The sequence below is a fragment of the Bos indicus x Bos taurus genome, chromosome X (genome assembly GCF_003369695.1).
Source record: "Bos indicus x Bos taurus breed Angus x Brahman F1 hybrid chromosome X, Bos_hybrid_MaternalHap_v2.0, whole genome shotgun sequence".
Lineage (NCBI taxonomy): Eukaryota > Metazoa > Chordata > Mammalia > Artiodactyla > Bovidae > Bos > Bos indicus x Bos taurus.
Window position 1 is genome coordinate 52,289,257 of NC_040105.1, and position 24,755 is coordinate 52,314,011.

Consider the following 24,755-nt stretch of genomic DNA (forward strand, 5'->3'; position numbering starts at 1 on the left):
GCGGGGGAGTCAGGTTCCCAGAGGGCACCACTTCTGAGCAGACTCCATCTCTCACGAGGTGGAGAGATGGCAGTGGGAGCAGGGTGGTGGGGAAGAGTCTTCTGAGCAGAGGCAAAGGTGAGGACAGAGAGCAGAGTGTGGCAGACAATTGCAGGCACTTTTGTCTGGGTGGAGCACAGGTTGAAGATATGAGGGGAGGCTGAGACCACCTGGAGGTCGGGGGCGGGGAAAGGTCACAGAAGGTTCTGGGATGCCCGACAGGCAGTTAGTGAATGGAATCATAAAAGGAGCTTCCCTGCCCTTTTGGGATCACAGACCCACCCATTTGAGGATCTGATAAAAACAATGTTCTCCCAAGAAATGCACTCATACTCATGTTTTTCATACAACTTAAGGGACTTCAGAGACACTCTGCACTCCAGGCCTATCCACAAACCACAGGCTTCGAAATTCCTCTTAGTATAAATACTAAAACCTTATCACGGCTTCTGGACTCTGCGTGATTGGGCCCCCCGCCTATATCCCTAATCTCCCCTTTGCTTTTTTCCAGTCAACCATGTTGGCCTTGAAGTTCCTGGAAATACCACCTCAGATCCTTTGCCCAGGTTGTTTCCTCTTCCTGGAACGCTCTCCCCTGCTACCTCCAATTTTGCCCAGTTTAATTCCAGTAGTGGTTGAATAATGTCTGTCTCCTCTCACTTGGATATGAGCTCCATGAGATCAGGACATTGACTGCCCTTAGTCACTGCCATATCCGTTCCCCTGCCAGTGCCCTGTGGTTGGGTTAGGCTCCTCACCCTTAATTCCTTCCCTTCAACCCCTAGAGGATTATCACATGAGTTGCACCAACAGGCTCAGATATGTCTGAATTCTAAGAGTGGCCCAAATGGAAAGATATCTTCCTAGAAATCTTCCCTTGCCTGAAACAAACAGGTTTCCCAAGAGCCTCCCCTACCTCCCTGGCAGAAGGACCATGGTCTCTCAGGCTCCAACTGAGACTTTTCAGCATGTGCCTATCTGTATCATTGAAACTTCACAAAAACCTGTGAGAGAGGAGTTGCCACTCAACCTTTTACAGATGAACAAACCGAGCCTCAGAGGGGTTACCCAGTGGAAAAGTAGTAGAGCCAGGATTTGTACCCAGCTCTGCCAGGCACCAAAGTGTAAGCTCTTTGCCTCACCAGAGAGGGGAAGGGGCTTGCCCAAGGTCACACAGCATCAGCCTTAGGGCCAGAACTAGAATTTATGTTTCTTGACTTCTGCCAGGCCAAGATGAATGTTTGGGCCACAGGAGCCACTTTTAAGACAGTAACTGAAAATGGGCACAAGGTGTGACTGCCACAGGGCCAAGGGAGTTGCTGAGGGAGAGAGAGAGAAAAAAAAAGCAGGGGCTGAGACCAAGCCTAAGGACCATGGGGCTTTAGGGGGTGGGCTGAGGAAGAAGAGGCCACGAAAGGCCCACGGATGCCAACTTTGTGGTGGTCCGGAGGGCCAATCTCTCTCAGCAGCTTTGGCTTTCTTGAGAGGAACCAGCTGCCCCAGCAGGAAGGCAGGAAGACTGGCCTGTGGCCTGTCAGCTCCTATTCCTTCTAGATCACTGGCCCCCTGGCCCCTCCCAGGGCCGCCTTCTGCTCAGAACAGCCAGGGGCCTGGGCTCTGGGGCTATGAAAGGACAGGAGCCCTCTGAGCTGGATCTGGGATACTCTTCAGGAACCTCACACCCTTCAAATCCTCCAAATTCTCTCCTTTCTCTAGCCCCCACATAAGGAGGAGAGAGAGGTTACTGCGGTAGGTGGGTGGGGAGTCAGGCTACCTGGATTCTAGTCTCACAGGCAGTATGAACTTTAGTAAGACTCTTCCCTTCTCCAGGCCTCAGTTTCCCCCTCTGTAAAGTCAGGAGGGGCAATTTCCTTAGAACAGCCTCTAGATTGTGAATGGCATTTCTTCTGATTTTTGCTTTTCTGTTCAGGGAGCATTTCTCTTGGCCAATCCAGAAAACAATGCAGAAGAGAGTGAGAGCTTATTGCAATGGTCAAGAATATTGGCTAGGGCCTCATCTTGATTTCCCAAAATGGGTGATTTGAATTTTACTTGATCTGGAACATCCTAACATAACCATCACACGGAGTCTCTTTAAATCTGTGGAAGATGAGAATGTTTGTGAAAAGCTTCTATGGAAAGGTTTCTGTATTTACAGGGCAACCATATGGCCAAGGGGATGGAGTCCTGATTTGGGAATAGCGAACACAGATCCTGACCTTGGGGTTCCGCTACTTACTAGCTCTATTACCTGTGCCGAGTTACTTAAATGTTTCTGCGTCTCATTCTTGACAGGGTGCTTGGGGAGATTGCAACAGAGGTGCATGTAGTGAGACCAGCCTGAGGTTTGGCCCAGGGGAGTCTCTTCAAGCTCTCAAAGCTGCTTCCTCTTACTAGGAGTTCCCAGCCCTCCTGGGGGAGCAGGGGAAGGAGCAAAGTTTCCAGTTGCAGTCTGGCCCCGAGCCCAGCCGGCCTGGCCCCGCCTCCTTGGTTCCTCCTTCTAGGGAAGGGCTGGGGAGGAGGGGGTGGTGACACAGTGGAGGCACCGCCCTGGCCAGGGGGCCTGCCCTCGGGACAGGTCCAGACCCATGGAGCCCCCCAGGAGGAGTAGCAGGTAGGAACCTGACCCCCAGCCTCAGCCCTGCAGCCTGACCCCCTCCCTTCCTGCCCAGGCCTGGACCTGGTCCCTGGGCTGCTGATTCAGCAGCCTCCTGGCTTCCTGGTTCCTGGCTCCCCTCTTGGACTCTTGGAGGCCTTTGGCTTGGGGGAAGGAGGCAGCTCGAGTGAGCCCAGGGGCATTTGGGTGCCCAGCTCTGTGAGGACCCTGGAGCCCTGAGCAGCACAGTCTGTGACCCAGGAGGGGTGTGATTGGTGGCTGCCCGGGTGCCTAGCCTGGCGCTGTGGGGCTGTCTGTAGCAGCTGAGACTCTGATACCAACATTCCAGCAGCCTGTGGGTCTCTGAGTCTCAGGTTTAATGAATCAAGGACTTGGGCCGGTAACTGGCACCTAAATGGTCCTTGAGAAACAGTCATTCTGCTGCTGATGATTATTCCAGAGTCTCTGATAAGAAGAGTATCAGATTCCAGGATTCTGTGTAAGGTTCTAAGATTTAGGCATCCTCTAATTTGCAGCAAGCAAGATAGTGGGCAGCTGGCCTGGCCTGCAGCTGCATCTCCTGGCCTTTACTTGGGCTCTTGAATGGCCAGGCCCTGACCAAAACCAGCCTTCAGGGGCTCATGGGGGACAGGGGCTGGCTGACTGGGGACTCACTCCCAGCATCTGCCCCGCACTGGGGAGGCCAGGGACTGGGCCTTTGGCCTCACTACCCTGCTGTCTCTCCTCCTCCTTCCCATTCTCTGGACTTTTCATCTTGGGAAGCAGGAGGCAGAGGGGCCTTTGGACCCCGCTCTAGGGGTGGGGGACAGCGCTGGGGGGTGGGGCTTGGGCCCTGCCCCAGGCTGGGGGTGCAGCACTGGCCTTGGAAGCAAAGAACCCCCTGTCCCCGGGCTCGCTGGGCCCCATCCTCCCACTCAGTCCTATCCTGTCACCAGGACCACTGAGACCTTGTCAGCTCTCCTCCGCCCTCACCTCTCCTGTCCTGTGCTCTGGCACTCTGCCTCTCCCCCGTCTTCTTTCTGTGTCTTTTGTCTCGCCCTTTCACTGTCTTCCTCCTCTGTCTCTCTCCTTCTCTGTCTCACCCTTTTCTTGTCTCTTTCAGTTTCTCTCTGTCTCTTTCCCTCTCCTCCTCCAGTGTCTCCCACACCCTCCCCCACCCTGCCCCAGCCTGGGTTCTTCACCCTCTGTGGACCCAGAGCCTCTTTTCTCCCCATCCTTCCCTCCCTTCTTGTGAGGGGTCTTCTATAAGGGGGAACAACCCCCTCTCCACACACCTTTTCCCTTTCTCTTTCATCCACCCGTCCCCCTCCCCTCTTCCATCCCCGTGTAGCATCTGGTGTGAGGAGGGCCCCCTCCCCTTTCCCTACTGTGGTGTCCCAGTGTCTCCGTGGCCGAGGTCCCCACGGAGTCACCTGGAACACAGGAGGCCCAGCCCAGCTCTTTCGTCTCTGCTGCCCCCTGTTGTCATTGTGTTCTGTTTGTGGTTCAGTGCCGTCCTCTCTTTCTTGACTTTGTGGTTTTTTCTTTTTTTCTTCCTTCCTTCCTTCCTTCCCTCCCTCCCTCCCTGCCTCCCACCCCTCCTCTTCCATTCCCTATCCTCCACCACCCATTCCTCCCAGTCTTCCCCTTTCCCATACCCCACTCACTTTCACCTCCTTGTCCCCATTCCCCACCCCGCCTCTCCCCTCCCTCCCTGTCTCTCTCTCTGTATCTCTTTCTCTCTCTGTCTCTCGCTGTCTCTCAGGTCCACAGCGTCTCATACTCTACACCAGTATTGCTGTCCTACTCAGGTCCTTGACTCCATGAAGCTTACCCCCTCAGGCAGGCTGGCAGAGAGCAGGTAAGAGCTAGACCCACCCCTCCCCCAATCCCTCACCCCTCCAGACAAATATGAATATCATTGCCAGCCCCTCCCCCATCTTCCTCTAGCCCCTGGAGTGATTGTGGAATGGGTGTCTGAGCGGGTGAGCAGAGTGACTGGGGGACCAGGCCAGGAGACCAAAGAGGACATTCACAGCCTGTTTGTAGCTTGACCTTCCTTAAAAATCCTTCTTAGATACTTTCCCCCCAAAGTGGGAGTGGTTGGTCCTAGAATATGTAATATTTGAGCTGTTTTGTAGGATGAGTAAGAGTCTGCCAGTTGGATAGGATAGGTTAGGGTGTTTAGGCAGAGGAAACCATCTGCCTACACTTTTGTAGAAGGAGATTATTTCCAAGATAATTTGAAATAAATACATTTTCTGATTATAATGTATAAAATGAAATTTTAATAGCAATGGCAAAAAAGGCTAGGTCCATTTGAAAGTTTAAAAATACTTGTGTTAAAGAGGAAACAAGAATGGAATTTATGGACTATTTAGAGTAGATGTCAATTGAGAATATTATAGAACAAAACCTATGGGATATGACCAAGGGGGTTCCCAGAAGAAAGTTTGTAGTTTTAAATGCTTTTATTAGAGAACAAGACAGCTTAAATGAACTAGCTATTCCAATCAAGACTCTATAAAAAGGACAACCAAAAGAAAGTAGAATTAAGTAATTACTATAGATAAAACCAGAAATTGGGCTTCCCTCGTGGTCCAGTGGTTAAGAATCAACCTTGTAATGCAAGGGACACCGGTTCAATCCCTGGTCCAGGAAGATCCCACATGCCGTGGGGCATCTAAGCCTGTGTGTAGCAACTATTGAAGCCTGAACGCCCTAGAGTCTGTGCTCTGCAAAAGAGAAGCCATAGCAATGAGAAGCCCACGCACCACAACTGGAGAGGAGCCTCCACTCACCGCAACTAGAGAAAGCCTTGGCACAGCAACGGTGACCCAGTGCAGCCAAAATAAGCAAATAAATATTTTTAAAAAGACAGAAATTAATGAAATAGAAAACAAAAGGTTTGATAAACTAAGAGATGTTTTTTGAAAAGACCAGTAAACTAGACAGACCATGCTCTGGCATATATGATTGAGAAAAAGGCAAGAAAACATGAAGTATGATGAAAGGGATTTAACCACAGATTCAGAAAATATTAAAAAGTCATGAGAAAGTGCTTTGTATAATTTTATACCAAAAAATGTGAAAATCTAGATGAAACGAGTGGTTTTCTAGGAAAATATAAATGACCAAAATCACTTAATGAGTGGCAGAAAACCTGAATAGAATAGAACTGTATAGAAGAAATTTAAAAGATGGTCAAAGTTTTCTCCTCAGACATGGTAGTTCAGGTATGATGGAGGTTCTGTCCAATCTTGATGATCAGCTACGTTTAAAAAAAAGAAAGAAAACTATATAGCCTAACCTCACATATTAATAGAGAAACACATATTTTAAATGTGTGTTTTAGATTCTCCAGCTGAACCCATCAGTGTATTAAAAGAAGGCTGTATCACAACAGGTGAAGGTCTGTCCCATGAGTGCAGGGGTTGTTCAACATTAGGAAAGCTGTTGTTATAATTGATTATACTAATAGTTATACAATCTTTTCTTTTTACTCTGTCTACATAAATGCTGAAAAAATAATCTGACAAAATTACACATCCATTCTTGATTTAAAAACCCTTAGTGCCTTAGTTATCTCTTGCTGCATTAGGACAATTTGTTAAACTACGATAGATAACTAGTACAGTAAGCTAGGAATGAGTGAAAACCTCCTTCACTTGGTAAGAATTTTTATCAGAGACCAAAATCAATCATCAAATGTAACAATGAAGTGCTAGATAAATTTCCATTCAATTCAAAAACAAAATAAGGATGACTCTTATCACTGTCACTAACCAATATTTTTCTGGAAGTTTTAATCATTGGGATTAAAAAAAGTGATATAAATATCAGAAAGAGGATTAGCATTATTGGAAGACGATATGGTTGTCTACTTAGATAATCAAAGAGAATAAAAGGAAAAATTATTAGAACTAATAAGAAAATTTAGTGAGATGGGTAGATACAGGATAAATGTACACCCAAACCATTAGCTTCTCTGAATACCATCAATAATTAGAAGACATAATAGAAAAAGATTCCATTCGCAATAGCAAAGAAAAAAAATTCCCACAAATTTATAAGAAATTTAAAATACTCCTTTGTATAAAACTATAAAATTTCATCAAAGGCTGTAAGGCTTGAATAAATTGAGAGTCATGTCCTATTCTTGGATGGGAAGAATTTAATATGGTTTAAAATGACATCCCCCCCCAATTTGATCAAAAGGTTCAATGTATTTCTCATTAAAATTTTAGTGGTATTTTCTTTGGGGATCAGACAATTGGATTTTAAAGTTCATTTGGAAGAGTAAATGCCCATGAATTACTAAGAAAAATTTGAAAAAGAAGAACAATGAGGGGGGACTTGCCCTATTAGATTAAAAACTTAACATAAATCTACAGAAATTAAAAATATATCATAAATAGAGGAATACATAAATTGAACAAAATAGAGAATTTAGAAACAAACTCACATATTCATATGAGAATTCAATTTATGACAAAGAATACATTTTAAATCAGTGGGAAGTCAGTAAATGGGATAGGATTTGGAAAAAAATCCTACCATTTGGAAAAAATTTAAGGAACTTCCCTGGTGGTCCAGTAGTTAAGACCCCACACTTCCAGTGCAGGGGGCATGGGTTCAATCCCTTGTCTGGAAACTAAAATCCTGTATGCCGCGCAGCACGGACAGAAAAATAGAAGAAAAAAATTTAAGTTAAATCCCTACCTTGCACAAAAATAAATGCAAAAAATAAAACTGTAAAAGTACCAGAGCAAAATCCAGAATATTTTTATAATAGAGTGGAGAAGTCTTCCTGAGCAGGACTTAAAAACTCAGGAGCCATAAAGTTAGAGCAATAATTTCAGCTACAATTAAAGTTAAGAACTTCTGTGTGGAAAAGATACTCTGCTGCTGCTGCTGCTAAGTCGCTCCAGTCGTGTCTGACTCTGTGCGACCCCGTGGACTGCAGCCCACCAGGCTTCTCCATCCATGGGATTCTCCAGGCAAGAACACTGGAGTAGGATGCCATTTCTTTCTCCATAAAAGATACTATACACAAAGTTAAAACAGAAATAACAGGCTAGAGGAAAGTATTTGCTACATAGATATCAGGCAAAGGTTAATAACACTATCTATATCATCTCCTGGAAATCAATAAGAAAAAGATGCACAACTCACTTAAAGTGGAGAAATAACGGTAATTTGACAGTTCAGAGAAGTAGACAGCTAATGAATGAGAAAGGATGTTGAAGCTTACAAGTAACTAAAGAATGTAACTAAAAAACAACAAAGTACTGACTTTCAAGTACCAAAATCTAGAAGATTAAAACAGTTGTGAAGAAACAAAATTGTGTATTCTTTGATTAGAGTACAAATTGGTTCCATTTTCTTGTGGGACCAATTTGTTAGGTGCCCCCAGAAACTTAAATTTACATATACTTCCAAGCTGAGAACTATGTTTCAGAGCTAGATTTCTCTAGAGTTTCACTATTAGACCCCAACGTGGCCAGCTAGAGGCCTTTTCCAAGTACCTCAACCCCAACTGCAAACATAAGCCACACTGTGCAGCTCTTTATCACATGCCCTTTTGTAGGATAGCATTCTCAGCCAGCTCTTAATGAAAAGGTTGCATGATGTATGCTTCTTAGATGAAGACAGGATTATGTGAGTAGGAATAATCTTTATTTTTAGCTGGTCTATAAAAATGTTAAAGCTACGGAAATAACTTTTATCTACATTTTAAACAAAACGTGCATTCTTTGCCCAGCAATTCACCTTTTAGAAATCCTTCAAAACTACTTTCAGACATATGCAAAGATGTTCTTTGCAGCATTGCTTATAATAGCAAACAATTAAAATAACCTACCTGTCCATCAGTAGGATTTCTTTCATGATCCACCCATACTCTGTAGTAGATCAAAAGAAAAAGATATATCTCTATATACTCACCTGAAAAGACCTCCAAGACTGATTATTCTATGAAAAAAGCAAATTGCAGAACAGAGCTTATAGTATGATCCACTTTTGTAAGGAAAAGAAAACCCTCTTGAAACAATGAAAAAATGTTATGCATACCCTGTCACAATTTTTAAATTACTGGCCTTTTTTCTTGGTCCCAATTCCTTGCCTTTACTAACTTGTTTCCTTCCTCCTCCATACTTTTCCCCTGTATCCACCTGTTCAGATGTTATTTTTCCTTTTAATAACTTGCTCAAATGCCACCTCATTCATTCAGCAAGCATTTGTCCTGCATGGTCTCAGTTAGTCCTTGTGCTGAACCTTGGTGAGACATGGGGATGAGTTGTGTCTGATCCTACAGTCAGAGAGCTCAAGTCTAGAAGGGAGAGAGACCCATAGACAATGATAGGTTCAGAGTGCTGCCAGGGGAGGGGTACCTCACCTCACCTGTCCCCTACAGGAGTGGATGTGTACTAAGTCTTGAAAGAGCAATAGCTTTCCTTTATCCCCCAATCCTGCCAGAAATGGTTGCCTACTTTTTGCGTCTTCTAAGTAGGATGACCTAATGGAATATAGTTGGGTCAGTACCTTTATTCAAGTCCAAATTCTGCTACTTACCAGCTTGACTCTGAGCAAGCCTCTAAGCTTCTGTTTCCTCATCTGTGCAATGAGGATAATGCCTATTTAACCTCTCAGGGCTGATTTTAGGATTGGAGATGGTACATGTAAAACTCCTGGATGACTATCAACTCATGAAGAGCAGGGGCTACCCATGTCTTGTTTTCTTCATAGACAGTGTGTAGCCTTGGATTGGATTGGATTTAAAAGTTGTACATGTCTAGGGATGGTTCTGGGCAAAGGATGGACTGACTACAGTGGGGTTTTGAGATGAGGAGGCTGAATATAGTACATGGGAAGGGACCAGGGGTTGGACTATAAAAAATGAGACCAGGGAATTCGCCAGCAGTCCAGGGATTAGGATTTGGTGTTTTCACTGCTAGGGCTTGGGTTCAGTCCCTGGTCAAAGAACTAAGATCTTGCAAGCCGTGTGGCATGTCCAAAAGGAAAAAGAAGAGAGAGAGCCAGGTCTCTGCTCTTGGCATGAAGGTGACACAGGAGGGAAAATAAATGTAGATGGCCCTGGGGAATGGAGCCCAGGCAGGGCATTCTGGCCCTAATTCATGGTCCTATTCTGCTACTGATGCCGTCTCACAGTACGGGCAGGGAAGCATGGTGGACCAATACTTGCAGTGGTCTCAAATTTCAGTTCCACCTCTGGCACCCACTAACTGGGTGACTTTAAACAACCGACTTTACATCTCTGAGCCCAGTTCTTCATCTGTCAAAAAGAACCACCAGCATCATAGAGTTTATTTATTGAGGGGTAGAAGAGATCATGGGCTTCCCTTGTGGCTCAGCCAGTAAAGAATCCCCCTGCAGTTTGGCAGACCGGAGTTCGATCTCTGGGTTGGGAAGATCCCCTGGAGAAGGAAAAGGCTACCCACTCCAGTATTCTGGCCTGGAGAATTCCATGGACTGTATAGTTCATGGGGTCGTAAAGAGTCATAAAGAGAAGAGATCATAAATAGAATTCACCTTGTTGAGTGCCTGGCACATAATGAGTGCTCAAAAAAAAGGGTAGCTATTATTAATGTTCACTTCAGTAGACACTTAGGGAGTTCTGCTGTGGCCAGGGCCTATGCTGGGTAATGGTTCTTGCCTTCCACAAATTCCCAGTCAGTTGGGGAAACTGAGGAGGGCTATGACAAAGGAGAGCACAGCGTGGGAGGTGCTGTGGAGTGGCTTCCACAGCAGTGAGAGATCTAGCCCTACCTAGGGCTGGTGCAGGTCATCTCAGCCTAAGAGCTGAGTCTTAGAGGATGACTCAGAGGCAGCCAGGGGAAAGGGTGAAGTATGCCAGAATATTCCAGGCAGAAGGAATAGCATACGCACAAGAACCTGGATGTTGTTGGGTAGAGCCAGAGGTTTGTTAAGAGCCTGGGTTGCACGGGTCCCAAATGGCTTCAGGTGGCCTGGGAACCTCCTGAAATTGAATGCAAAATGTTGTGTTTGTCTGGTTGTGTGGATTTGCTGTTGGGGAGATGGTTCCTGGCTTTCATTAAATGCATAAAGAGTTTTATGTTCCTCCAGAAAAAGTTAAGAACCAGTATTGCTAGTGATGAAGTGTCATGTGAATGGATACTAAATAGAAAAATTTGGTAAAATTTGTGTTTTAGAAACATCACATTAGCAGTCAGTATGAAAAATGGATCATATGCCTGGAGGCCAGCTAGAAGGCCTGAACTGGGGTGTTGGCATTGAAGAAATGCCTTGGAGCAGTGCTACTGTGTTGCTTTACTCCAGTGGACACTGTTCACAAAGAAGCATTTTAATTTCACCTTATGGAATCTAAATCCTTTGAGAGTTATTAATGAGATAGATCCAACAGCAGGTGAGAGAAAGGGAGAAGGCAAGGATGAGTCAGTGTTAGCAGAGGGCCCCAGGGACGTGAATCCAGAGTAATAGTTCAGGAGGCAAAGGGAACCTCTGTTAATGCTCGCCCAGCACCCAAAGTCCATGGTCTCAGATATAATTGCCAACTACCGTCCTGGTTCTTGGAGATCCTGAGTGACACTGGAGGCATTTATTTCTCTATGCATATTGGAGAGGAATTACTTCTGGTTTGTGAGTCACGTATTTGTTTTCCTGAAGAAAGTAGTGTTTGAACCAATTATCCAAGGTCTGTAAAGATTTTGAGTGATAGAGATGGGAGAAGATGCTCTGATAGTGAATGCCAAGGCCTAGAGGTGAGAAATGGTAAGGCTGTACACTGAGGCAGAGATTAGATATACCTCAGACAGCCGTTTGCGGAGTCCAGGCTCCTTTGTCATGGTAGGCAGCTGGAGAGCTAGGAGCAGCTCTTGAAGAGGGAAGGTAACATGATCAGGTTAGCATTTTAGAAGGAAGGGAAACTAGGGAGGAGACTGTTCCAGTAATCCAAGAGAGGTAAGCTAAGGTAGGGCTTCCCGGGTAGCTCAGCTGGTGAAGAAACTGCCTGCAGTGCAGGAGACCCTGGTTCAATTCCTAGGTTGGAAAGTTCCCCTGGAGAAGGGATAGGCTACCCACTCCAGTATTCTTGGGCTTCCCTGGTGGCTCAGAGGGTAAAGAATCTGCTTGCAATGCGGAAGACCTGGGTTCGATCCCTGGGTTGGGAAGATCCCTTGGAGGAGGAAATGGTGACCCACTCCAATATTCTTGCCTGGAGAATCCCCATGGACAGAGGAGCCTGGTGGGCTACAGTCCGCAGAGTCACAGAGTCGGACACAACTGAGCAACTAAGCACAACACAAGCACACTGAGCTAAGGCAGTGGCCGTGGGGAGGGAGCAGAGGAAGTGGATTTGAGAGATGATTGGGAGGAAGAGAGAACTGGAGTCAGAGGCTGAACAGATAGTGGGGGTAGAGATGACCAAGGTTGGAGTTCACAGTGAGTTGCCCATGCTCAGGCCTGGCAGTGGATTCATTCATTTAAAAAATATTTATTGAGTGCTAGACAGTGTGTTGGGCATTAGAGATATAGCAGTAAACAAAACAGATGCCTGCCCTGATAGATCTTACAGCGGATGAGATGGATAATAAATAAGCAACTAAATATATATTAATAGCTTGTGTCTGGTGCTACACCTATCTGGGGAATGATGTTTCAGTGAGTGCAAAGGCCCTGAGGCAGGAGTGGGCTTGTTATGTTTGAGGAATGACAGGGAGACCAGTATGATTGGAGAAGGAGTGAGTGAAGGGCGAGAGGAGTCGATGATGAGTTAGCAAGAGCCAGATCATGTGTAGTCTTTTAGAGCTATTCAGGGGGGTAGACGGAGAAAGCAATGGCAACCCACTCCAGTACTCTTCCCTGGAGAACCCCATGGATGGAGGAACCTGGTAGGCTACAGTCCATGGGGTCGCTAAGAGTCAGACACAACTGAGTGACTTCACTTTCACTTTCATGCATTGGAGAAGGAAATGGTAACCCACTCCAGTATTCTTGCCTGGAGAATCCCAGGGACAGAGGAGCCTGTCGGGCTGCCGTCTATGGGGTTGCACAGAGTCAGACACGACTGACGTGACTTAGCAGCAGCAGTGGCGGGGGAGGGGAGGGGGTAGAATCAGCAGGACTTGGTGGCTGATTTGCTGAAGGGCTTCCCTGACAGCTCAGTTGGTAAAGAATCTGCCTGCAATGCAGGAGACCCTGGTTTGATTCCTGGGTCGGGAAGATTCCCTGGAGAAGGGATAGGCTACCCACTCCAGTATTCTTGGGCTTGCCTTGTGGTTCAGCTGGTAAAGAATCCACCTGCAATGCAGGACACCTGGGTTCGATCCCTGGGTTGGGAAGATCCCCTGGAGAAGAGAAAGGCTACCCACTCCAGTATTCTGGCCTAGAGAATTCCATGGACTGTATAGTCGGTGGGGTTGCAAAGAGTTGGACACGATTGAGTGACTTTCACTTCACTTGCTAAAGGAGCAGGAAGAATCTAGGCTTGGGCCACTGGGTGGTGGTGCCCCTTCACGAAAGTGGGAAATGCAAGAGGATAGGTTTGCAGTGGTAAGATGCTGAGTGAGAGGTCCCTGTGAACTCTGAAGGCCCTAAGAGCCATCTTGGTGGAGCTTCCAGCAAGCATTAGGCTTGGTGAGACCCAGGAGAGAGGTCCATGCTAGAGAGAGAGAGATGTGGGGGTCCTCAGCCATACCTGAAATTATGGAATGGAATGAGATCCCTGGACAGTGAGTGTGGAGTGAAAGAGAAGAGGACCAGAGCAGAACTGGAGAAGAGGTACCAACATATAAGGAATGGGGAGAGGAAGAGGAGCTGGGGGTGGTCCTGAGAAGTAGGAGGAAAACCAGCAGGGAGTGGGCTCATGGAAGCAGAGGAAGGGAAGAGCCGTCTGCACACAGGAGGGGCTTGTTAAGAGTGGCAAATGTTATAGCTGGGAGAAGTAAGATGAGGGTGGGAGAAAGTCTATTGGCTTTAACCAGTGGGAGGTCCTGGGCGACCTTACTAAGAAGAGTTTCTGTGGCTTGGTGGGCACATGAGGCAGATTGCAGTGGGTTGAAGAACCCGTGGGAGGTACTGAAGTGGAGATGGCCAGTGTAGACGAATTTCTCAAGAAGCTTAGCTGTGAAGAGGGGACAGGGACAGTGATTGCTTGAGGGAGATGTGGGGGCAGATAGAGGGTTTTTATTCCCAGATGGGAGAGACTTGAGCTTCTATAAATGTTGGTAGGAAGGAGGCAACAGAGAGGGAGAGGTTGAAATACTGGAGGGAGAGGGGATAATTGTTATGGAGGAGGTAGCAGGGGTGGGCTCCAGAGCCTGGGTGGAGAGACTGGCCTTAAATAGTATAGGTGTCCTCTCTTTCCCACAGGGAAGGAAAGCAGAGATAGTGGTGGTGGGGGGAATACAAGGGCATTGAGGGGATTGGTGAAAGAAATGCCTTGGAAAAGTTCAAAGCAACAACATGGAGAGCATGGATGCTGGAGCTAGGAAGAAGCAAAGAATATTTCTGGTTGGAAGTCAGGGAGGACTTCCTGCAAGAAGCAGCAATTGAGCTGGGTTGTGAAGTTTAGATAGGATTTCAAAGGGCAAAGCTCTGTGCAGGAGAAAGAAACAGAGTCAGCAAAAGCATAGAAGCATGAAAAGGCTGGTTCATGCTGACAGAATAACGGACAAGCTAGTTTCATGAAGGCTGGGCTGGAGTGAGCAGGGTAACACTGATGCCACTGATGCTGACAGTCACAATAATAGTTACCATGTGTGAGGCACCAAACCTACCCTGTGGCAGGTGCTTTACATACTTGAATTTACTTACTCCCACCATAACCTACAGAATAGGTGCTTCCTCATTTTGCAGTAAGGAAAGTAAGTCCTAGAGAGGTGAAGAAATGGACTCAAGGTTACCTGGATAGTAGATGGTGGGGCTGATACTTAAACCCAGGTCTGTCTAATTCTAAAGCCTATGCTTCTTCCACCTGACAGGAAAGGCCAGGTGAGGCCATAGGGTGGGGGAGCTTTGAATGTCAGGTTGAGGAATCTGAACTTTGTGCAGGAAGCAAAGGGGAGCCGAGGTGGGTGTCTGAGCAGGAGATCCACACTCAATGGTGGGATACAGGAAGCCTAAAGTGGTCCAGGAGAGTACAGAGAGAAAATCAGATGACTGCAGTGTCAGGTGAAGGGTAGCAGGGGCCTGGCTCGGATAGGAGGGGAGCGAGCCGGGGGACTGGAAGATCATTTGTTACCCGTGATAGCCTTGAGAAGTGTGGAGTTTCTGTCTCCTTTTATAGATGAGGAATGGGAGACTCTGAAAGGAGGAGCTGTTTGCCCAGGACTGGAGCCCTGGCTCATGTGGTTTTGCTGACTCAGTGAGTCTGTGGAACAATGTGTCAGAGGGAGCTCTGAGTATGAGGAGGGTGTGTATGTGTGTGTGTGTGAGTGTGTGTACGTGCATGCGGGCACCCGTGCACCCTTGTCTGTCACATGGACACTAGTGCCTTCCCTTTGCCTATCCGCTTTCCTTCCCCTGTCTTCCCGATCCTCCAGTACCCTGCATTCCATATTTCCTTCATCCCCCAAGCCAAGGGGTCTGGGAGTGGGGTAAGACTCTTTCATTCACTAGCCCTAGGAGATCTGTCACCTTTTTCACTCCCAAGACACCTGGTCCTGCCCCAGCTCCCATGCCTGTCCATCCACCCCATGAAACTATAGTCCAACTCCAGTGACTGGCCCCTGGTACTGTTCTGCAAGACCCGAGAAATATGTGCTTGTTCCTGCAATGATTCCTCCCACCACTGTGGTGCTTCTGTGTGAGTGCAAAGGGCCACTTAATTAGGTTCAGTTCCTGAACAGTTCACCACCATCACTGTGTTCCTATCGCTCTTGTTTGCCAGGCACTTGACATGTGTTCCAGTCCTTGCAACAATCCTGTGAGGTTGGTACCATAAGCCCCATTTTTACAGATGAGGAAACCAGGGCTCCAAGAGGGGCATTAACATGCCTGGGGCCACAGCCTAGAAGCACTTGTAGAGCTGGTTTCAGAACCCAGGTCCATTTGCTTCCAAAGCTGTGGACTTCACACACTCCATTTCTAAGCATCTCCTACATTCCAAACCCTGAAGCCTTCAGGAGATACAAATCTTTGTCCTTCAAGGGCAGGATGGATTTCTGGAGATAGTACCAAGTCTACCCAAAGGACCTGCTGGGCAGAGCCCGAGACTTGGAGCTCCAAGAACTTCCAAGTTTAAATCCTGACTCTACCACTAATCCAGCTGTGTGACCTTGGGCAGTTATCTAATCTCTCTGAGCTTCAATTCCTTCATCTTTAAAATGTTGCAGAGTTGTTGCAGGGGTTAAATGAGATGATACATGCAAAGTGCCAGCACAGAGCTGGTTGCTACTTATTTATATTAAAATGAAGGTTGGGCACCAGTCTGATCAGAAAGGGAGTTTACTTACTCTGGGTGTAACCTTAAGTTGGAGCCCAGCCTGAGTGTGGGGGAGGGCCAGTCCCAGAGGGGGACTAGCAACAGGCTCCTCGGGGACTAGCAACAGGCTCCTCGGGGACTAGCAACAGGCTCCTCGGGGACTAGCAACAGGCTCCTCGGAGACTGAGATGGGTGTGGCCCTGTTGGTCACGCTGGCCTTCCCATTCCAACTCCCATCCTAGCCCCACCTCCCTGGTTCCAGCCCTTCTTGTATCTCCCCTGCTCTGCAAACTAATGCCTCTGCCTCTCTCTGTCACCCGCCGCCTGTGGCCTCTACCCTGCCCTTCCTGGCCCCAGGGAAGAGGAGGAGGAGGAGGAGACTGAGGAAGAGGAAGAGGAAGACGCTCATCAGTTCTGCTGTCCGGCCTCCGAGTGCAGTAGTCCCTCCTCTCGGTAACTGAGAGGACAAGGGTCATTTTCTATGCAGAAGCAAAAGCCTTAACCAGCCCCCACCCCTGTGATCCCCCATGAGACCCCGTCCCTGCTTCAGGAACCGGATGGGCAAGCATCCTGCCCCATCTTTGTCCACTCCCTTCTTGGAATTCCCACCCCTGCTGCTGTCTCCCCTGGACTCCAGCCCCCGAATTATAAAGGCTGGAGTCCTTGGTCTGACTAAAATGTGGGAGCAGCAGAGCTTGGAGCTTGAAACCTGGACCCTCCCGTACCCGCACCCCACTTCCCAGGCACCCTGGAGCCTGCCACTCCTGGAGAGGTCTCCAAATGACATCCCAAGGACCTACCTCTGTCCTCTGTGAGCACAAACAGAGATGCAGGGTGCCTAGGGCTTAGAGGACCAGAAGGGGTTGGGACCCAGCCTGCTCGTTCCCTCGCTGTGGCCATTGCTGCCATCTCTTCTGCTTGACGGCCTCATCCTGTGCCCCCTGCCGCTCCCATAGTGCTCTGTAAATATGATCAGGAGGAAAAGGCCTTTCAGAGTGCGTGTCGCTGTGTACAAAAGAATTTCCATCAATAAAAGCTGATCTCTTCTCTCTGTCTGATGTATATTCCACCCTACCCACTTCCCTCTCCCCATCTCCACCAGGGCCTTACCCTCTTTCCTATCCATGGCTGGGAACAGGGGCTGGGAAAGAGTAGGGTTTGATTCCTGGTATTGTCAACACCCAGAAGGCACTCAATAAATGAATGAATGGTGCGGCGCTCTCGTCATGGGCAAGCCTAGAGCCTTCTTCAGCCTGAGGTGGCATGAGCTGGTCAACTTGGGACACGTGGCTTGGCCTCTCTGCTACCCAGTTTCCCCATGTGTAAAAGGAGGAGGGAGAGTTGGACCAGAGGATCTCCAAGGGCTCCTCCAGCTCTGACATTCTGTGAATCTGAGATGGTACAATTTTAAGAAACTATGATTACATGAATTCAAGAGAGGATAATTCAGTGACACATTCCATGTGTTTCTATTTCTATGATGCTGTGATTTGAGGATTCTGCAATATGGTGGTTTTTAAGATTTCATGATTCTACCATTTAAAAAATTCTGATGGTATGCTTTTAACATTCTGTGATGTTACGAGTCCTTGATTTTGTACTTTCAAGGTTCCAATTTTACAGCTTTAGGGATCTTGGAGTCTGAGGGAAAGCCGCTGCCTCCAGATGCAATGACCCTAAATATTTCCTGCACCTGCCAGAGGCTGGTTCTAAGAATCCCCAGAGGCTGTTGGCAGGAAGGCAGAAGGTGTCGTCTGTGAGCTGTAGGACCTACACCTTCCGTGATGAGTCTGTGTTAGGAGCAGAGCCAGGGGACTCCCAAGTGGGCTCATTGCCCCTGCTTTCCCTTTCTGAGCCTTGCTTTTTTTTTTTTTTTTTTGCATTAGACAAATCTGAGTTTACCTTATGGTTCTGCCACTTACTCTCTGTATAACCTTGGGCAAATATTTTCTTCTCCTTGAGCTTCATTTTCTTCCTGAGTGTAGTGAGAATAGATCTACCTCTGTGGGTTGTCATGAAGATTAGCAAGAAGAAACACAAGGAGCTCAGCATAGGGTCTAATGCATGGTTGGCAACTGCACAGTGATGGGTGGCTCCTGTTTTGATTAAGGCCCAGGTGAGAGTCTCTCCTCTCCTTTCTTTCCCTCCTCCCTTCAACATACCCTTCACATGCTCCGGTAGTTTTCCAGAGGCTTGCCTCACTCTTCACTCATTGCTTAACTGACTTAGGCACTCAGCTCCTCACTCACTCATTCAAATTCTCATTTATTTCTCCTCTCCTTCTGTCCCTCCCTCTCTCTTTCTCTCTTCTTTATTTACTCTTCCAGAAGACATTGCTCATATACCTACTGTGTGCAAGGCTTCAAGCTAAATACCATGAGAGACCGAAAGTAAGACAGTGACTGTGTTCTCCTTAAGTTCTCCATCTCTCAGGGGAGATGAAAATTCCTTTGGGAAAGTAGGCAGGGTACTTTCCTGAAGGGCAGAAGTGATTGAGCAGATATGGCTTCAGTAATGAGCAAAATATGTTCCTGGCCCAAAGAGGAGGAAGATGTCAGGATCATTTGGGGGTGGTGGTGTCCAAGGATTGCTGGAGGAAGAGGGGCAAGAATGGAAGGCTGGGAAGGGTTTGAATAGATGGTTTGAGAGGTGAGGAGGCATTAGAGAGTCAGGTGCAGCACGGACCAAAACCTGGTGGAGAGCTCCAGGGCTGTACTGGGGAATGGTATGTAGACTGCTCTGTTCAAGCTGGGTGTGTGAGTCTAGGTGACCTTTGGCTGTGGAGGGAGAGACCATTTTACCCTTCATTTGATTGGAGATGAAAGTTGAGGGCCACAGGGGCTCAACTGAAGATCAGATGGCTACCATGGGAGACATGGGGGTGTAGACTCCTGTGTCAGAGAAGGCAATGGCACCCCACTCCAATACTCTTGCCTGGAAAATCCCATGGACAGAGGAGCCTCGTAGGCTGCAGTCCATGGGGTCGTGAAGAGTCGGATGCAACTGAGCGACTGCCCTTTCACTTTTCACTTTCATGCATTGGAGAAGGAAATGGCAACCCACTCCAGTGTTCTTGCCTGGAGAATCCCAGGGACGGGGGAGCCTGGTGGGCTGCAGTCTATGGGGTCACACAGAGTCGGACACGACTGAAGTGACTTAGCAGCAGTAGCAGCAGACTCCTGTGTAGGCAACTGAAGTGGTTGAGGGCCTATGGTATGGGAATGGGGAAGGTTTCTATCAGTTGTAAGGGAAAAGTGTGTGCCTGTGCACATGTATGCATGAGGCCAGCAGGTGCGAGAAGAATGAGAGGTTGTACACTGTTGTGTATCTGAGGGAATGTGATTGTATGAGGCTGGGTGTGAGGGATTCTGAGTGTGTGAGGTTGATTGTGTGAGGTGGTAAATTTCTGTGCCTGCAAACTCTCTGTGTGTCTCAGGTGGAGATAATCATAAGAATATGTGTCAGTGGCTTTTGAGCATGTGGGGCTGTGGCTTTTAGGGTGGCAGTTGTCAAGCTAGATGGTCACACACACATGGCTGCCAGCTCTGGTCTTAGGGGACCAAGGTAGCTGCGGGGCACTGGCCTGGGCATAGGGAGGGTCCACAGCAGTAAATCACACCAGGCCACCGCCCATGGGAAACAGGAGCAGTGTAGGCAATGAACACTTCAACAGAGAATCTCAAGTTAGCCAGTGACAAGGACGGCCTGTGACATGAGTGTGCACAAAACATAAAGGGATGGAATCTGATCCTGTCAGGGTTTGTGGGGAGTGGGAGTGAGTCAGAACCAACTTCCCAGGGGGGCTGGCCTGCTCGTGGTGCCACAAGATGAGATGAGCTCAGCCAGATCAGCGAAGGTTGCAGGTGGAGGAGAGAGGGAGGACACATGGGCAGAAGAAGCTAAGAGACTGGGCACAGGCATGGCACTATGGATCAGCTCGCTGTAGCCTGGGAAGTGCAAGGGGCCTGCTGTCACCAACATCTAGGAGCTTCAAGGGGCTGGGGGTGGGGTGGGGACTAGACGGATTCAGCTAAAAAGCTGCAAGTGGGACGCTGGCCTAGAAGATAGGGAATTGGGGTTCTCATCCTGCGTGACCCTGAGCAAGTCACTTTGACTATGTGAGCCTTAATTGGGATCTCTCGGTTCTGAGCATCTTCTACCCTTGGCCAGGCAAACCAGTGAGTCATTGCTGTCAAAGGCAGGCACTTCTTCCATTTAACCTCAGTCTTTCCTGCTTTCTCCTGGTCACTTTCTCATTCAAACACTCCACAAATATTTACTCACTGTCTGGCCCTCTGTGTGCCACTGTGTGAAGGCACAGGGAGCTGGAGAATGGCTCCAGAGGGGCTGCTCGGTGCTGGGCTGGTAGGTACAGGCATGAGTGATGATTTGACTCCTGGCTCCTGCACTGCTGAACATAGAGACTTTGGGCAAATGACTTCATCTCTCTGCATCTCAGTTTCTTCATCTGTATTATCCCCTTCAAGGGAAACAACCCAGACCTTGCAGAGTTGCTGGGCCTAGCTAAAAGTAGGTCCTTAGTAAATGACAGCTATTATTTTTAGGGCTGCAAAGGAAGCAGAGCTGAGATTCAAACCTGATCTCTGTGCTCCCAAGCCTACATTGTCTGCTGGGTACCCAATGAGCCCTTGAGATGGCTTCCCCCTTCCCTGCAAGTCCCTGTACCAAGCCGGGCTGGCCTCAAGTTTGGAGTCTCCATGGCGCTGGGATTGGGCAGCAGAAACAGCTTGCTGAAAAGCTGTCAGGGGAGAGGGAGGTGACTGCAGTCCCTCCGCCCCTCTGCCCCCAGCCCCTGCTGGGTCTGGTCTCCTTGCCCAGTCTTCCTCTAGAGCCCAGTGCTTCTTTCCTCATCTAGGTGTGCTGACCTCCTTATCTTGTTTTCTTGTCTCTAACTTCCGGTCCCCCACTTCAGCCCAAGTTGTCATGGGGATAGTCCTCAGCATCCCTAGCTTCCTCTTACCCTCATCTTATGGTATCCATAGCAACAGCCCCCATTCATTTCCATGGCAACTGCATCCTGATTCCATCCCCTGCTGGCTGCCTGGCTCTGGGCAGTGCCAATAAAGGGAAGGAGGGAGAGAGACCTCCCATTAGGGGCAGCAGCCGGAGTGGGTCAGTGCCCCTGACCCTACAGCCCTGAATCCCTACAGCCCATCCCGCCCTGCTTCTCCCCATCATAGTGCCTTGGCTCCCAGGGTCCTTCACGCCTCATCTCTACCAACTCCTCCTAGGCAAGGCCCTATTCTATAGCTCCCCCACTCCACCCACCCCAGGAAGCCTTCAAGGCAGCAGGGGAACTAGCACAGGCTCTGGGCTTTTAATTCCTGTTCTGCCACTTGCTAGTCCTGAGACCTTTGGCCTGAATTTCCTCCTCAGAGCCTTCTCCTCACCTGCAAAATCGAAATCCTAATTCTTCTTTCCCATTTGCCATGCAGTTAAAATACATGCAGAAAATGCCTGACACAGGGAAGGTGCATTGTAAGTGAGAGTTTATTTTTATTCTGCTTAGCCCCTGGCCCCCTCCCCAGCAAGAAAAATTTCTCCTGAGCTCCCCCAGCATTCCCTTCGTTCCCCAGCCCTTAGAACTTGCAGCTTTATACTGTGGTTGTTTGTGTAATGCACAAGTATATGTGTGTGTGTGTCTTTTCTTTGCTCCTGCTCCTGGCTGGGAGGAGTCTGGGGAGAGGTAGGTCTCCCAGGGCCTTTCTGAAGTCCAGAATCCAAAGAGGGAATAGCATTTTGAGCTCCACGAAGATGAGAAACTGAGGTGCATAGAGATAAAGAGACACACCCAGGCTCACACAGCGGGTGGATGGCCATCAGGACCTAAACCTATGTCCACTCAGCTTGTTACTGCACATGTTCTGTGTGTGTATGTGTGTGTGCGTGTGTGTGCATGTGTGTGTGTGAGTGAGAGACACAGAGAATATGAGTCTGTGTAAGAGAGATTTTTCCACATTATTAGCATGTTCCTTGGTGTTCTGGGGGTTCTGAGTTGAGGGATCCCACGTCCCCAGGTCCCACTCCTTCAGCAATGTGTATGATGCCTTCAATCTCTGTCCTTTTTAGGAGCCTGTGTTGACAGCCTGACCTCCCTGTCACTATTACCTTTGCAACCAAAGCAGAAGAGAGAGCTCTCGAGGGGAGAACTGCCACTGAGTTGAAAGCCAGGGGCAGCGTGGGGCCTGAAGTAGGGAGAGGCAACAAGATGTCGTGAGAAGGCAGCCTGGGCTCTGGATTTGCATCCTGTATGACCTCGAGCAAGTTTACGTGGCCTCTTGCCTCAGTGTTCTCCTCTATAAAATAGGGCTACTGGTGCCTGCCTCAGTAAATTGTAAGCCTTCAAGGGGCTTCCCAGGTGGCACTAGTGGTAAAGAACCCACCTGCCAATGCAGAAGACAAAAGAGATGCAGGTTTGATCCATGGGTCAGGAAGATCCCTGAAGGAGGGCATGGCAACCCTCCCCAGTATTCTTGCTTGGGAAATCCCATGGACAGAGGAGCCTGGTGGGCTACAGCCCATGGGGTTGCAAAGAGTTGGATACGACTAAGCACACACCCACACAAGCTTCCCTGGTGGCTCAGACGGTAAAGCGTCTGCCCGCATGCGGGAGACCTGGGTTCGATTCCTGGGTCGGGAAGATCCCCTGGAGAAGGAAATGGCAATCCGCTCCAGCATTCTTGCCTGGAAAATCCCATGGATGGAGGAGCCTGATAGGCTATACAGTCCATGGGGTTGCAAAGAGTTGGACCTGACTGAGCGACTTCACTTTCACTTTTCACTTTCAAGCACACACCCACACAATGAGCCAATTAATGCCCTTGCTCTAGGGATAGAATTGACTATAGGGCCCTATGGCAGCACAGAAGAGGGGCCTGTAAGCCATCCTGCGTGAAGGGCTCAGGAAGACATGGAAGGTCACACCTTAGCTAAATGTTAAAGAGTGAGCAGGAGGTCGCCAGGTTGGGGTAAAAGGTCAGAGGGTATATGAGGCAGAGGTCTGGTCAGGAGAACCACCTATGGTTATGGTGAGGAAGGAGGAAGGTGAGGTTATGGTGAGGTGAGGAAGCTAGAGGTTATCCTATGGATGATGATTCCTATAAAACATAAGTTAGATCATGTCCCTTCTCTGCTCATCACAATCATAGCAAACACCAATGTCTTTATCGTGGGTTCAGTGCCCTTCACAGTTTGGCTCCCATTGCCTCTCTGATCTCATTTCCCCTTGTTGACTCTGCCCTAGCTACACCAGCCTTCTGGCTGTTCCTCAAACATGCCAGGCACAGTTCTACCTCAGGGCCTTTGCACTGGCTCTACCCTCTGGACTGCTCTTGCCTCAGATAACCACACAGCTCGCTCCCTCACTTCTCTGATTATATGCCATTTATTCAAAAAGCCCTTCTCTGACTACCACATTTAAAACAGCACCTTTTATCGCCCTGCTGTATTTTCCTTCCTAGCACTTCTCCCTGCCTGAAATGATAATATATATTTATAGTCTTCTTCTCCCACTAGAATGTCACCTCCCTGAGGGAACAAAACTCACACGTCTTGCTCATGATTATATTTCCAGCACCTAGCACTGTTCCTGGCCTATAGAAAGGGCTCAATTGTCATTTATTGAATGAGTTATGAGAAGCCATGGAAGGGTTTTAGTGGGGGAGCAACATGGTCAGATTTCTACTTTGGAAAGCTCTCACTAGCCACAGAATGGAGAATGGATTGGGAAGAGGAGACGAGTTGAGGTCAGAGTTCAGGTGAGAGGATTTATTAGCCCAGCCACCAGAGCTCATTCACTGACTTCCTCCCTCCAGAAGCTTTTGCTGAGCATCTACTCTGTTCCAGGCCTTGTGCTGTGTCCTAGCAGGGAGATTACCAAACTCTCTTCCTGTGCTGGGATTCTGGGAGTCAGGAACACAAATAGCTGTCACGCTTTGCCAAAGCTAACCTGCTACATAAAAAGAAGGACAGCCATGTGCTGTGTGTGGGAGCCCTGAACAGGATCAGCCATCATTTCTGGCTGGAAGCGGGCTTCAGGAGGGCTTCTTAGTGGTGGCATATGACCTGACTTTTGATGGAACTAAGGTGTGTGTGGGGGTTCTCAGATTGCAGATGGCAGAAGATGATAGGGACAGCATTCCAGGTGGAAAGTACTGTATGAGCAGTTGGGAAGGTGGAAAGGACAATGGGAGTATTGGGGAGAAACAGGATTTGAGCAAGGTTGGAGGGAAGAGTGGCTGGGGTGGGGGCTGGTAGCCAACTCTGCAGTGTGGCTTAATGTTTAAGAGTGTGAACTCTGGAGTCAGACTGCCTGGATTTGAATCCTGGCTCTATCATTAATAGCTGTGTGACCATAGATATGTTATTAACCTTTCTGGGCCTCAGTTTCTTTATGTGTAAAATGAAGATGATTAATAATACCTACCTCATAGGGTTGTTTTGAAGAGTAAGCAAGTTATTAAATGTGAAGCAGTAAGAATAGTAGCCTTGGTGGCTTAGACGGTAAAGAATTTGCCTGCAATGTGGGAGACCTGGGTTCCATCCTTGGCTGGGGAAGATCTCATGGAGGAGGAAATGGCAACCCACTCCAGTATACTTGCCTGGAGAATCCCATGGAGAGAGGAGCCTGGTGGGCTACAGTCCATAGCATTCAAAGAGTCAGACATGACTGAGTGA

At 48.2% G+C, this 24,755-nt stretch overlaps 1 protein-coding gene across 8 annotated transcripts in view; it reads left to right on the forward strand.

Annotated features, from left to right (window-relative positions):
- IQSEC2 (IQ motif and Sec7 domain 2) overlaps positions 1–24,755 on the forward strand; it is a 78,107-nt gene that overhangs the window by 31,811 nt on the left and 21,541 nt on the right. For 3 of the 8 annotated variants that reach the window (XM_027533417.1, XM_027533425.1, XM_027533422.1), the window contains exon 3: positions 4,401–4,496. The exons of 2 other annotated variants lie outside the window; for them this stretch is intronic. In XM_027533417.1, the coding sequence (XP_027389218.1) occupies positions 4,401–4,496 (96 nt within the window). Of the gene's footprint in view, positions 1–2,538; positions 2,654–4,275; positions 4,497–24,755 lie in introns of those variants that run through there. 3 more of the 8 variants (XM_027533420.1, XM_027533421.1, XM_027533423.1) reach the window with 3 other exon arrangements.